The sequence below is a fragment of the Montipora capricornis genome, chromosome 1, assembly GCF_036669925.1.
Source record: "Montipora capricornis isolate CH-2021 chromosome 1, ASM3666992v2, whole genome shotgun sequence".
NCBI lineage: Eukaryota > Metazoa > Cnidaria > Anthozoa > Scleractinia > Acroporidae > Montipora > Montipora capricornis.
In genome coordinates, this window is record NC_090883.1 from 22,859,850 (window position 1) to 22,874,849 (window position 15,000).

A 15,000-nucleotide genomic window follows, 5' to 3' on the forward strand; every position below is an offset into this window, starting at 1 on the left:
GTCGGAAAAAACTGGCAACTCACTTTCGGGGTATTCGCGAATAACACGGTACGTGCCGTCTGATTTCCGCTGATAGACTCCGCTAATTGAGTAAGCAGGCCCGGGAGCAATACCGAAATAACGCATGGATGCTATGAAAAAGTTTTCGTTGCTATCAAGAGCGAGACCTCGCATCATTTGAAGACGTTCTTTATTGTCCTGATCTTCCCATTTTTGTAAATCCTTTTGCTCCCCGACTATCTCTGCCTGGCGCTTAACAGCGTAAGTTTGTGCGAGATCTGGGTTGTACACTTCTTCGCTTGGGTCGATTTCGATCGCAGCAAATCCCCAGAAATATTCCACAGGAGCGCTTTCATAATCTGGGTTGAGATCTGATTCGACCAATAATTTCATTCCATCATTAGAGCAGCGAAGGCGAAAGTGCTCAAAGCTATTGAACAAGGTCCAAGTCTTGACTGGATTATTGAGGTCGTTGCAGTGGAAAAGTTCAATCTTTCCATATAGGGTCATGTATCCGAATAAGTTCCCGCAAACCACCACTGACTTTAAATTTCCAGTGCTTGCTAGTGCCTGTATACGCTTTTTGCAGACGAGGTGTAATTGATAGTGTTTCCCGATCCTGTAAAGCAGCACATACTCTTCTTCAGTTACCGTAGCTACGCGAAAATCTTCATTCGTGCGTCCACCCACAGATACATCAATTGGATGGCACTGGCCATCACAGTCCTCTGCTAACTTGTAAATCCTTGTGATTTTTGCTTTGTTTGTTTCCGTCAGTTGCCCATATCTGGTAACATATCCCCAAAACGTACTAGAATGATCACCTATTGCAGCTAGCGTGAATCCCCTGGTGCCATCATCGCGGCAATCCTTCTCCCCTACTTGCAAAGCAGGGAACTGGAAAAGCTCTATGATTGTATCAATGTGATCCTGCTGTTGATGCCGCCGGTCTTTGAGATGCGGTTGATTCTTGTTTAGCGCGGAGCATTTTGCTTGAAAATCAGTATCGCTAGATTGCCATAGGGAGCAAATCTCTGACAAAGCATTCTTGTAAGCGTCAGCCTTTGCTTGTTCACTGCATGCATCCCTTTCTCTCGCTTGTTCATGGAATCCTCTTTGGACTTTGTCCAAGTAGAGTTTCTTTCCTATCCCTTTGTTCTTAGCCCAAAAAATTTCGTCGTGGTTTTCTCTTTTACACGATTTTACCTTATTCCGGACATTTTTGTCTTGGATGTTTTCATTCTTGTATTTGAAGGCATATGCAAATAAGACCGAGATATAACCGTCCGTCTGCAGCTGAAAAATCTCCTTGATTAATATCCACGTGTTTTCAAGGGCTTTACGATGGTTATTAGGGTACAATCTTTTTTGGTTTCTGAGGTAATGCTCGACCAATCTTTCTTCCGTCACAAGTCTAGGGATGTTATAGAGAGCCTCTAGCACGTTTTTGTCCTTTCCGTTTTCCCCCAACGCTTCGCTGATGAAGCGTTGCAACTGTAACTCCTGGAGCAAGTCTTGCTGGTTACTCGGTTCAATGATTTCCAGAACTTCATTACGAAGATGGCTGACGTATTCTATTTGGTCAAAGTACCAGCTACGCTTAGACTCTTGCCAAATGTCGGCCACACTTGCCTGAAGCGACGAAAGGCCACTTTCAATATCGTCCACTCGTTCTTGGAGGTCGTCTAACATAGTCGGAAGAGGGTCACTACCACAGATAGTAGAAAAGGTGCAGATTCCTCCCTGAATAGTTGATGCCAAACTCACGGCAAGCCCTAGGACGGTTAGAACGCCAACGGCCCGTTTATGTCTGCTGAGTGACGGATTTTCTGCTTTGGTGGCATTTGTGTTTTCTTGCGATCTCGGCAAGGACTGGGAGGATGACACCAAAGACAGTGCCAGTAACAAAGAAAGTAGAACAACTCGAACAGCCGTCATGACTTGATGCTTGTAATTCTTTTCTGGCGCAAATAGAACGAAAGTTCCAATTTACTTACATTTTATTAAAGTTTGGAACTCAGATATTGCGTTTCTGGCTTTCTCACTCGTTCACTCAATCTCGTTTAAGTTATCAGCTCATATGCCGTATGGCCTAATACGGAAACTAATTGCGTCAAGTGTTGCCAAGCTGAAAAATTTGTTCTTGTCCTGGGGTTCCCATAACCCCAACCCCTGCCTTTGTGACAGTAAACAACATATTGCAAACCATACCTGTGAGACTGGAATACAGTAGTTTCTGTCACCTGGAACTTAATTCATCTATACTATGCAGCTATTTTACAGGCTTGTCCCAACCCCCGGCACTCACTGGGCATCCGAAAAAATTGTCACTTTTACTAAAAACAACGTGGATATCGACATGACAGAGCGGAAAGTACCCTGGGTGTGAGAGAGTGTAATTGCCCCCCCCCCCTCCCCTCTACCAATCACAGAATTTATCACAGTAATCATAGCGACAACCACTTACCCTACCAAACTGAGGATTTTCCAAAAGGGACAAATTTGTAACATCAGACAGTGAAAAAGGAATGCTTTAGTTTTGTTTTCTCGGAAATTAATATGGTTATGATTAATTGGTAACAGGACTTGGTGTCGTCCAATAGAGGTTTTGCACGGCAGCCATGTTGCATGGCAGGAACAATGAAAATGCTTTGCATTAGAAAGAACATTTGTTCCCAAAGGAAAAAGAATCTATTGTTCATGCCATGCAACATGGCTGCCGTGCAAAACCTCTATTCGGTCAAAGTAAAGTAAAGTAAAGTAAAGTAACGTCGATAACTCCCCCCTTTCCATCAGTGCTCCGTTTTACGGGTATTTAAAGGTACTTAGCTACACGGAAAGGAAAGAAGTCGAAAGAAGGCTGCGAGATCTAGACCCGGGAATCGAACTTAGGACCTCTTGCACCAAGACCGCGCTCTAACCGCCTGTCCCATCCTTGCTTATACTCGTGATTAAACGAATCGGACTTCACTCCATTAAGTCCTATTACCATTATTTATACCACGCTATGCCTTGTCAGGATGAACAGGCTGTGCTCTGTATGGCACTGAGACGTCTATAAGACGGTCACTTTGAACAACTCTCTCCCGGCTGGAAGGTGGGGCTGTCCTAGCTCTGTGCATTTCTAGGATAAACTGTGATGTTCCCATCAATATTTCTTATCCATTCTGATAACGCGTATTCCGCGAAGAGAAAAATACTTACCACAGTTGCTTGAACCTTCAGTGTCCGTGTTAAAATGAACGGTTTTTTCTCTAAGTTGATAACATGATATAAAATATGATATCGAACAAGTACTAAGCTTATATGCATGTTAACATTTTTTGTATTAAGGTCATTAGCTCATATTTTCAAATACCAAATGATGATCTCACACGTTTCAAGACAACGAAAATTATTTTATCGCTATTTTTTATTGTGGTTCTTCTTGTTTCATTTTTCTTTTTATTTTGTTTATTAGTTTGTTTTTCAATTCCATTTTAAATCCTTTTGTTAGCTAATAAAATACGGCGGCTGAATCCAAGACTGGTGTTTCATGGTACCAGATTCATGTGGCATGACAGTGATGCAATTACTGGTCTTAGAGCACTGCTTCCGTTGTCTTCTTAACGTGTTCGTATAGATTTTAATGACATCATCCTGGCAGGACTCCTGACTGTGAAAGAAATGACCTAAGGGGTTTACGAAAATTGTTTCCCCTGCAGACGAAACAAAGCACATCTGCCCTAACAAGGTACTCGACCGTCGTGCTTAATCTGTTCAGAAGAAGATCTGGCTGCTATCAATCGTAACAGGGACGAAAAGGTAAAGCCAACGACGACTTTTCAGTTTCCAATTTTCACCTTCACCGCTGAGATGCAATCCGAACTTTCAGCGTTTGTACGAGGGTAGTTACAAGACTGTCAAGTCTTTCCGTAATGACAGGGCCGTGAGACAAAAAATAAATTATCACTATAGAGTAGTTGGGTTACACGTGACTTAGTAAATCAAAGTTTGGCAACCGTCGGCGAGACATTGAAGGTTGCAATGACCTGTTCTTAAATTCTTGAATCGATTCACGATCTTACCCATATCTGATCTTATGTTCTCTCTGTGTATTGGGCGAGAAACTTGTGAATGATGATAAGGATAGCTCTGTGGGCGATGTTAGTCTGTGCCTTAACTAGGCTCGGTATAGAAATGACACGTTGTAGGTCGTTCACCGTGAACATCTCTTTTCGCTGATACTCTGTAGCTCTATGTTCTAGGTACGAAAGCTACATGGATACCTCTCGAATTCTCCTGTCATCAACTGTAGTTCTACTTGTACTTTGGTCAAGCGCAGTCACACTTGGAATCAAATACGACACACACTTTCACAGAGCCTACAAAAACCACACCCAGCCCAGAGGGATTATCGCAAAGCGAACCTATGGCTCATACGTGGACGCCTTGTCCATAGTAATAGGGATTGCTGGGTTCATTATGAGCGTCACTTGCACAGAAACCGGGGAATGTTCGCCAGACGTGATCTCCCAAAGGATACAAGACCTGAGTACAAGCGTCGATAGCATCGAAAATCAAATAAAAGATCTTCAAAAAGAAGTCGCGGAAATCAGGCAGGACACCTATTTAAAGTGGTACTTACACCTCATTGACTATGTGACCAGTCAGATGACAAAGGCTGCTGATGAGACCTTGAAAAACAGCGAAAACACCCAGGACGTGGCATTCCGCCAAGCTTTCGTCGACCAGAATCTTGGTATCAGTAGAGATGACTACGTCTACAAGGCACTTTTTCGCGTCCCAAAACTCATAACGGACGATAAGCTGGTAGATATGTACTTGGAACACCAACGAGATCTGAGGGGCGTTAGAGAAGCTGAAGCAGTTCAGAACACATGCTCTTTTGCTAAAGCTATTCTCGATTACCAAGATAACGGCTATGCCTCGCTTATTTTAGCGTATGCGTTCGCCTTTGAAGGTGACGAAACCGCATATAACAAAGCTTTAGCCGAGACCTGCGCCTTGTGGAAGACCCCGAACAGCCCTGACTACACAAGAAAATGTGAAACCGTGGCAAATAAACCAGACATCCCAGACAGACGCAAACCTCAAAAGGATCATATCCTTGGTGTCAATGGACTGGAAGGTTGCGACCTGGATAACTCACCACCGGCAACAAACCCAGTACCCGGACCGACGGGTTAGAGAGAATCATTCCAACAACGGATAGCTTAGGCCAGGCTGTTAGTTCACAAAATAACATGCTGATGTTGAGAATTCTGCTTTCTGATTTACAGAAAGGGTAACTTAATCAAAACTAACGTCTGCTAAGTCATTGTAGGGACCAAGAAGTGACTGAATGTCAACTCGAATTAATCAATCACATGTACATGTGTTATGTTAGTTATGTTAAACTTGACTTCGCTAATAAAAAAGTAAAATTGATACGGACTCGACAAACTGCATGCTGGTTAAGAAGTCATTGAGCTAATGAAACCAACAGGGATGGCGCAGTGGTGAGAGCACTCGCCTCCCACCAATGTGGCCTGGATTCGATTTCCAGATTTGGCGTCATGATGTGGATTGACTTTGTCAGTTCTCTACTTTGCACCGAGAGGTTTTTCTCCGGGTACTCCGGTTCCCCCTCTCCTCAAAAGCCAAAATTTGACTTTATTTGTGTTAATTGTTAAGTTCAGTTTACAGTGTCCCTAATTAGTGCTCCAGCTCTAGAACGATTAGACACTTAAATAAAGTTCCTTTCCTTTCATTTTTCTTTTATCGCCAGGTAGTGAAAATAAAGTCAGAGAGGAAAACTTTTAAGAAAAATTATCGAAAATTAGTTAGGTTTGCTTTTAATAGCTCGTGGACAAATTTAAGTATAAGCGCTTAAGAAGTGTATTCAGTCACCTTAAACTCCCTATTGATTATCTGTCTCTCCCGGAAACGGACTTGAAACTCACAATTGAGTTGTTTGTGGACGTCTCCTCTCTGAAACACGCATTCTTAAAGGTTTTCTGACTCAGCAGAAATCTGCTTTAATGACCTTTTCTCATATTCATACAATTCCGTCAGATTTATAGGAGATACGTAGTAGATAATATCGGCTGCATAAGTCTCGTAAATATTTTGGGCATTTCTTATGATCAGAAGGTGAGAAAATTTGAAAACAAAATTATCCTAAATTGTTAGAATGAAATCCCTTTTCATCTTTACTATCCGCAACAGCAAAAGGCGTATAAATAACCTCGGTTATGTTTCGCACCGTCTCTTTTTAACAAGTTCTATTTATTAACAATTATTATTCAGCTGCCGGACAACTCAAAACAGACCAACGTGACGCCCCTTAAATGAAGGAGGATGTTTCTCGTAGGCTGTTATGTGTATTAAGTGTTTTTTTGTTTTGTTTTTTTGAACGCATTGCGTACTTTAAGGGGACCTGAGACTTGCTGAGCAACTGAAGAAAGAATTTAAAGTCCCGTTATATTTAACAACTACTCTACGAGGGCGCGCTGAATATGAAGTGATAGAAAACCAACGAGGCACATAGCGCCGAGTCGGTTATAATCATTTTAAATCCAACAATCCCGAGTCGAATAATTTTTTTATTAAAAACTCCAGGATCAACAACTCTTCCGTGTCGATTAAAGCATCGATTTCTGCCTCAGTCAATTTCGGTCCAAAACGGCTTTTGTCGGTCATTTTTTTTCAGAGCTGCAAAAATGGTTTCAGCTCCCTTTATTGCTGACTTGTCCTTCACCATATAGTAAGTCACAGCAGGTAGGTAAATGAACTGACAGCCTGTGTCCGGCAAGCCAAAATTACTAAATAATTAGCTCTCATTCCGGAATACAGCAGCTACATCGTATAGCATGATCGTTTCTCTAACTTAACGATAACTGATAATCCCTAAACTTACCCATAATAGACGCGCACTGAGGGACTTGTTTTGGACACCACATCGGTGGGCTTCAGAGGTGCACCGTCACCTAGAAATGGATTTCCATTTCTATCAATACAAAAACGGTGGGGATCGGGAAAAATGGCAAAATTTTTATTTCATCCTTGTAAGCAGGTAAGTGGTTGTTTTCTATTCAGATTCTACTGATTGAAAGTCAGATCGTTGGCTGGAATTTGATGGGTTCTCCAAATAGCGCAAGTCCTTACGAGGTCCGAGTTTAACTACAAACGAACACAGAGGAAAGCAGGAGCTGGAACTTTGTCGTTGAAGAGTGTAACCGATTCGATTCCCGTTTTTTGGGGCTGTTTCTCGTCGATAGTTATGTTCTTGGCGTCAAAAGTAGCTTCAAACTCAAGTCGTTTCATTCTAAAAAGCCAATGTTTTCTTACCATGCATTTAAGGGAAACCTCTACTCCTAGTCATAGTAAAGAATATTTTTAACCTGGGGGAAATAATGTATGCAATCAAGTTTGTTTGAAGATTTGTTTACGAAAGACCTTTTTTATCAGAAAAAATTAACTTTGCAATCACTTTTTTTTGTTTTCTAATGTCAGGCGCCACCACCTGTTGAATATAAATAAACCATATTCGTATTCTCAGTATCCGACTGGAACTACAGTCCCAGACATAATTGTTATAACACTTGTGCCTCTTCCTTCCCTCTCGATGTTGGTGTGAAAGATTTGGTGACTGAACTGCGACAAGCAACATTGAGAGGGGCAGGGAATGCACGAGAAGGGAACAGAAGATGTTGACATGAAGTGTCCCAACTATTTATGTCTGAGACTGTAGCTTGCAATTTGCTCTGAATTTAATACTATCTTTAATTTAGAAGACTGAAAGCTTGATATAGCCTGTGTACAGCCGCCCGCTCTCCAAAAAAAATCGGAAAGGAGCGTCTGATTTACCGTTGATAATCGTGTTCCGGAATAATTTTGCATACATTATTAAGTGATCTACGCTGACCAAAATTTGCGTGGTCAATGAGGTGGATTTCAAACTTGCATTGAAGAGCGTCTCCGATAGTTTTAAGATACCTTGGCCCTATAGCATAGAAGCACTCTTTAAAGGAAAGGATGTATTTGCAAGTCTGCCAACCGTGTACGGCTCTGATCTTCAGAGCAGCACAGATCGTTGCCGATGAGCTGTTATTTTCCTCGATATGTCCACATCTCAAATCTTCCAAGGCAACTCGCTTTGTAAATTGTTCTTGAGAATGGCTAGGCTTGTCCGACCGAGGCGTTGGGATTACTTTGACTGGTAAGGGATAGCGGGAGACGTTTTCGAGTGGACAATGTTTTGAATAGTGCTATATTGACCTCGTGAAGATTCGTCAGGAGCGCTTTCGTTTCTTTAGCGCTGACAACAATTCCTAAAAATATACGTAGAATCGATTTTCAATTTACACTCCATACGTAACAGTTCCACTTGTACTTTAAAAGAAAAACCTCCATGGCCATCAGAAAGATTTAATTCGTATTTTTTCCTGTTAGCAAAGTACACACGAACTCATCGTAAAATCTCTCACGGTGGTTCTCACGGTGTTGATGCGGAGAAATAAAAATAAAAGCCAGTCAAAACTCGTTGTTTCAATGATGTAACGATCAATGGGTAATAACCAATGAAATCATTTTCCAAACATTCCAGGAAAAATCACGTGGTATTGAAGACGATTATCAACGGTAATTTCCGATTTTTTTTCGGAGTGCGGGCGGCTGTACACAGGCTAAGCTTGATATGGATTATGGGAAATGGTCATATATTTTTTAAACGACCACCCAAGTGTACGGACGTCGACAGGACTCGAACCTGTGAATGTTAATAATTTATTTACCCGTCACCCAAACACTTGACCACCACACCGCTAGCTGCTCCGGCACAATATTTTAAACTCTATTTCATAACGACAACAAACAACATTACACACCGCAAAGGGTCGCTTTCCAAACTTCACGCTAATCCAAGATTACGCCTAAATTATTATTTTTTTGACAATGCTGTGTCTTGATCTTCAGTGGTGAAGCGGTAAGAAGCAGTTCCTATAGAGTAGAAATTCCGGGTTTAAATCCAATGCAAGGATATGATTTTTTGTTTCCTTGTTTTCTCTGCTATCACAAGTCCTGGAACACAGTGTCCTAGATTAACGATAATAGTAAATCCAAAGCAACCTACAAATTAACGATGATTGTTAATTTAGAGAAGAGATCATGTTTAGCTTCTGTCAGTTTTCCGACTATCTGAGAGCCTGGAACGGGTTAAGAAAATATCGAATACTTACTGTTACCTTCTGCACAGGAGCAAGTCTTGAACTTGATGTCACTGGTACAAAACGGCACGTTTGGACACGCTCTGTGGCACTTGCGAAACCTGTACATTAGCCCAGTACCTTCCGTCACATTTAATCCATGATCACAGACACAGTTGGACCATGCGTCCCAGCTGCTATCAATCACACCTGCCCCACACAAACGCAGAAAGTGTGTCACGCAAACCGCTTGGCTACGTCATTCGTGCAATCGACTTAACCAAAGGTTATGTTGTAACAAAAATTGGATTTACTATTTTGGATTTACTATATTGGATTTACTATATTGGATTTACTATTATCGTTATGTTGTAACAAAAATCAAAATTATAACAGATTGGCCCTTTGTTCACACGGCACCTTCTAACCGTATCGTCAATCCCTTCCTGATACGGTTCAATTTCTGGACCTCCAAAAAAGCTGGTCCCGTTTTAGAACTGGTCCGGGTCTAATTTAGTTTGGCACCGTGCAAACACCTGTACCAGTTATTCAATTTCTGCAATTTCGAAAAATTTAAGGTACCTCTGAATTGGCTTCCCCTGAGAGACCCTGGGAACGAGGTTTGCGTGAGGTCAAGGTAGCTGAACATTGGCCAAGTTCTTTCTTTGCGAGTTTATTCGCGGTCCATATACAAGCGAAAAAAGAACGAGGCCAATATTCAGCCATCTTGACCGAACAAGCTTGGTCAATGCAGGAGTTATTATATGGGATAAAACACTAAAACATGATCTTTGATCTTGCGGGACCGAGCGAGAAATCCCGAGCAGGCAAGATAGCTCCATCTTGCCCACTCCGGTAGCCAATCACAGCGCGAAATTTGGTTCATCTTGCCCGCTCAAAGAGCTAGTCATGTAATACGTGATACAGTATAGTAGTTATCACCCCTCTAATAAGAAGGTCTCTTAAAAGTGGCGAAACTGGTTCCAGCCACCTAATTTACAATTAGACCCGTAGCCCGCAAGGGTCACGGTTCAATAGCCCTTAAGGCGTCGCCATGTTTTAGTGTCACTCAACTAGTCGGACAGAAAGGGCAATAATAAAGTTAGTAAATGCAAGTTGAAGAAATATATTTGGGATAAAACAAAAGAAAGCGTCTCGCTTTTCGCTACTCGAGGACTATTACTAATAGTCCTCTCGTAGCGTAGCCAATTAAATGCAGGATTTGCATTACTCCACTAGTTGACCCCGGTAGCCTCGCAGCTCCTACAAGGTCTCACCTGATTGGAGACCACCCTTGAGGTTTAACAAAAGAACAAATAACAGAAACAATGGCCCTTTTGTTTTAGGCCTAGGGTAACAGAAACAATGGCCCTTTTGTTTTAGGCCTAGGGTCCATTGTTTCTGTTATTTGTTCTTTTGTGAAACCTCAAGGGTGGTCTCCAATCAGATGAGACCTTGTAAGAGCTGCGAGGTGACCGACTAGTTGGGCGATACTAAATGTGGATACCCTGCTAGCAGAGGTTTTTATCTGGTTGTTCTCGTGATGCTTGTCTTCTCTCGGTTTTCCTCTGTCTCCTATTTTCATTCCCCGCGAGAAAAATCTTTCCCTGAGAAGATTCCTTACTCTGGTATACAGAAATTCGAATGTGGCTTTAAAAAGTTCATTTGTGTCGAGAAATGCACCTAACATTAGACGCACGCCCAATTTTGACATCCAACACGAAGTGTCCCTTAAATCTACGCCTTTCCTACCTGTTCCCAACAATAAGGAAAGTACAAATCTACCGACTTTTCCTGGAGAAAAAACAAAGAACGCCTACTGCTAAAGTAAGGTTAGCTGCAAAGTATCCAAACACAGATATTGATTGGAAAGGGGTTTATTCGCTAGCTTTTCGTACGACGTTAGAATCTAAGCTTATGGAATTTCAGTTTAAAATTTTAAGAGTGGATGTCCGTAAAAATCAAACAGCAGATGGCAAACCTTGAAAAATCGATTTCGCTCATACTTCCAAGTTTGAAAGAATAACGTGTACCAAGAAACGTGGTATAGTTAGTTTGGGCTATTACCGATTTATTTTGGAGAAAAATGCAAATTACCGAACACCGCCGAAAATGCCGCTTGGACAAGCGATTTGTCTCTTCACTTTGACGGTCTTGTGAGGTCAACTGAAGCATCCCTCATAAAATATTCCTCCTTATCCTAACTGAGCAATCTCTTAATTATCGTTTGGCCAAGTTTGAATGCATTTAAGACATTCTATAATTTTTAAATAATTTTATTCTTGGCGCCTATATTTTATGTCACTAAAACTGAGTCTTACGAAATATCTTACAGAGAATGTGCTCTACCTTTAGACCCTTTGAAACTTCGGCCGTCGAATGTTGGAACAAAGGTCTTTCGTTTGATAGAGAGAAATCTCTGGGCAATTACTTTTGCGTGACGCTTCGAGCGCTTAAAATGTCGTTAAAATGCATTCTTGTGACCTTTCGGGTCAGAACACAGCAGGACGATCTTCGTATTTGGTTTGATATGAAAATAGATGAGACCGCTTTAAATAAAGTGCCTAGAAAGTAAAGTAATACCATTTTAATCCATACCTGTTTTGCAGTGAGAAGTGGGAGCCTTAAGAATGTATCGAACTATACATATGTAAACGGCAAATGCAGAATAAAACTTTAAACTTTGTGCACAGGCGCCCCAAGCTGAAAATACGTGGTGTATGCGACAGTTTGTGTATATAGAGAATTGTATGGGAAAATCACCGATCGTAAAAAAATTGTGTAAATAACTATCTCATTTGAAATAAAGTTTTCCTACCTCAAATGTGTGACCAACTTGTCTCTTTTGGCGAGTTTCGAGCCATTCTGACGCCGTTTAGTGAAGTCATCCGGAAGGCCGTTGCTGAAATAATGGGAAGGCCGGTGACTCCATCCATCGCTGGCCAGACCTCACTCCACAAATCGTTTTCTCCTCAACAGGAAAAGTCCCGAATCGCAATAAAAACAACAGTTCCATAAAGCCCAATAAATTTCACTCCAAATACGTGTGTTTCGGCGGCCGAAAGACTCGTGGCGAACGAAAACTTTGCCTTAAAATTCACCTCTTCGGCTTTCCTGAGAGGCTTGTGTTCCCAAGCGGAAGACCTTAGATAACAATGACCTGGACCAGGTTGAGTCCGCGATTCTCGAAGTGTCATGCGGACTTTCCCATAAAAATGCCCTTGAAGCTCATCAAAATGGCGGCGAAAGAGTAGAGTGCTCCACTTGTAGGATACATAGTGTATTTAGTCTGGAAAATGTTCTGAAGAGCGTTTCGAATGATTTCAGGGGTAAGTCGGCAGGAAGAATGCTTTTTAAATAAAATCTCAGACCTTTACTGTGTGAACACTAGTTTTCTCTCGTGTTTCCGCTACAGTCATTGTTATTTAAATGATGCCTTGATCATTTCTTAAATAACAAGGACCGGAGCCAGGTCATGTCTCGATGATTGGGGAGGGGAGAGGTTGGAATAATAGGGCTTTTTACAGCGATCTTTGCCGTCTGCGGAAGCTGTAAACAAAGATACATGCCAAATTCGAAGGAAATGGCGGTAAATACGCCCTCATGGAGTCAACAGTTCTCCGAGAGCTTTTCTGATTATTCGGGATATGTTGCGAACTTGGAAGATGCTATCAAACTTATAAAGGGGTATGAAGTCAATACAACGAGTTCATTTACCGTTACATACCAGACTAGAGGTTTTGGAAAGTCTCCAATAGGTAAGATCTCGTTTTTTGTTTTTAATCAATGCAAGTTTATTATAGGTCTTAATTATTTGTTTCCAAAAATGTTATTGTTATTGACAGTTTTTGGCAATTATGGTGACTAGGGACTGGGATGGGGCCATGGAATTTGTAACAAAGGAAATTATTGTAAATTCTTACCCACTTTCTACGATGGAAATGATAAATTAAATTACCCACAAAATGGAGCTTTTTCAAGAACTTAGGAAATAATCACCCTTTCCTTCAAGCCCCTCCCACCCACCCCAGGTTTGCAAGCTGGGGCAAGGCATCTCCAACAAGACTCCATTGAGATCCACCTAGGGTTGCAACAGACAAGAGGTATTTCCCAGTGGCCACTGGTCAGGCACCTGTATTCTAGGACATGTATATTCTAAAAGATGGAGCATTATTAAAATATTGAATAGCCATTTTTCTATTTTTTTAATACACTTCACTTGTCAAAAACAAACAGTTTTGGCTAAACAGGTCAGTTTTCACTCAATTTTACATTAAATGTCAGTGAATCATTTAGTAGTCAGTGCACAAAAATAATCACTTCCAATCACTGTAATCTAGTCTAACACTTTCAGTTGCTACAAAATTCCTTGTGTTGCTCATGACTATTCCTCTCTTTGAATAACTTTTCCTCTTCACTATGTATCAGTAACATTATTATGATAGGCCATTCGGTTGCAACAGTAAATACAGAGAATGGGAGGAAAACTAAAAAATAATCCAAGGCATCATATTTACTGGAAAGATGTCCAGGCAACGAAGGGAGTGCATCTAGAATTCGATGGGATTCCTTTCGTAATCCTTTGACACAAACTTTGGAGTGCCAAAATGGTCCAGATCGCAACAGGGCACTAAAAAGAAAACAGTCATTATTATAATAATAATACATTATTATAATAATGCATAGGCTTTACATACTGTGGTAAATTATTATTATTATTATTATTATTGAATATTGTTATATCAATGCACATTATTAAAAGAAAAAATATATACGATGATTCAATTTTACCTTTTTGCTAAGTGACTGTTATTCAAAAGTTATTCAAAGAGAGGAATAGTCATGAGCAACACAAGGAATTTTGTAGCAACTGAAAGTGTTAGACTAGATTACAGTGATTGGAAGTGATTATTTTTGTGCACTGACTACTAAATGATTCACTGACATTTAATGTAAAATTGAGTGAAAACTGACCTGTTTAGCCAAAACTGTTTGTTTTTGACAAGTGAAGTGTATTAAAAAAATAGAAAAATGGCTATTCAATATTTTAATAATGCTCCATCTTTTAGAATATACATGTCCTAGAATACAGGTGCCTGACCAGTGGCCACTGGGAAATACCTCTTGTCTGTTGCAACCCTAGGTGGATCTCAATGGAGTCTTGTTGGAGATGCCTTGCCCCAGCTTGCAAACCTGGGGTGGGTGGGAGGGGCTTGAAGGAAAGGGTGATTATTTCCTAAGTTCTTGAAAAAGCTCCATTTTGTGGGTAATTTAATTTATCATTTCCATCGTAGAAAGTGGGTAAGAATTTACAATAATTTCCTTTGTTACAAATTCCATGGCCCCATCCCAGTACAAAGTCACCATAAATGCCAAAAACTGAAAATAACAAAAACATTTTTGGAAACAAATAATTAATAAATATAATAAACTTGCATTGATTAAAAACAAAAAATGAGATCTTACCTATTGGAGACTTTCCAAAACCTCTAGTCTGGTATGTAACGGTAAATGAACTCGTTGTATTGACTTCATACCCCTTTATAAGTTTGATAGCATCTTCCAAGTTCGTAACATATCCCGAATAATCAGAAAAGCTCTCAGAGAACTGTTGACTCCATGAGGGCGTATTTACCGCCATTTCCTTCGAATTTGGCATGTATCTTTGTTTACAGCTTCCGCAGACGGCAAAGATCGCTGTAAAAAGCCCTATTATTCCAACCTCTCCCCTCCCCAATCATCGAGACATGACCTGGCTCCGGTCCTTGTTATTTAAGAAATGATCAAGGCATCATTTAAATAACAATGACTG

At 40.8% G+C, this 15,000-nt stretch overlaps 2 protein-coding genes and 1 long non-coding RNA gene across 3 annotated transcripts in view; 1 reads left to right on the forward strand and 2 right to left on the reverse strand.

Annotated features, from left to right (window-relative positions):
* Nucleotides 1–3,257, reverse strand: part of LOC138052431 (uncharacterized) — a 3,591-nt gene extending 334 nt beyond the window's left edge. The window contains exons 1-2 of the mRNA XM_068898930.1: nt 3,205–3,257; nt 1–1,961 (exon numbers count right to left, since the gene is read on the reverse strand). The exon at nt 1–1,961 is cut by the window's left edge and continues 334 nt beyond it. Coding sequence (XP_068755031.1) covers nt 1–1,938 — 1,938 coding nt within the window. The 5' untranslated portion in view covers nt 1,939–1,961; nt 3,205–3,257. The remainder of the gene's footprint in view (nt 1,962–3,204) is intronic.
* A 416-nt stretch (nt 3,258–3,673) lies between these two features.
* Nucleotides 3,674–6,384, forward strand: LOC138052442 (uncharacterized). Its single transcript, XM_068898938.1, has 2 exons — nt 3,674–3,804; nt 4,248–6,384. Exon 2 carries the CDS (start codon nt 4,261–4,263, stop codon nt 5,188–5,190), a length of 930 nt encoding a protein of 309 aa, XP_068755039.1. The 5' UTR covers nt 3,674–3,804; nt 4,248–4,260; the 3' UTR covers nt 5,191–6,384.
* A 6,993-nt stretch (nt 6,385–13,377) lies between these two features.
* On the reverse strand, nt 13,378–14,847 carry LOC138052449 (uncharacterized). Its single transcript, XR_011133077.1, has 2 exons — nt 14,655–14,847; nt 13,378–13,818 (listed from the first exon to the last, which is right to left on the reverse strand). It is a non-coding gene; the product is annotated as an uncharacterized lncRNA (long non-coding RNA).
* Between the last annotated feature and the right edge of the window lie 153 nt (nt 14,848–15,000).

Coding starts and splice junctions, on each gene's coding strand:
- LOC138052442 (XM_068898938.1), top strand. CDS start 4,261: ATGGATACCTCTCGAATTCTCCTGTCATCAACTGTAGTTCTACTTGTA.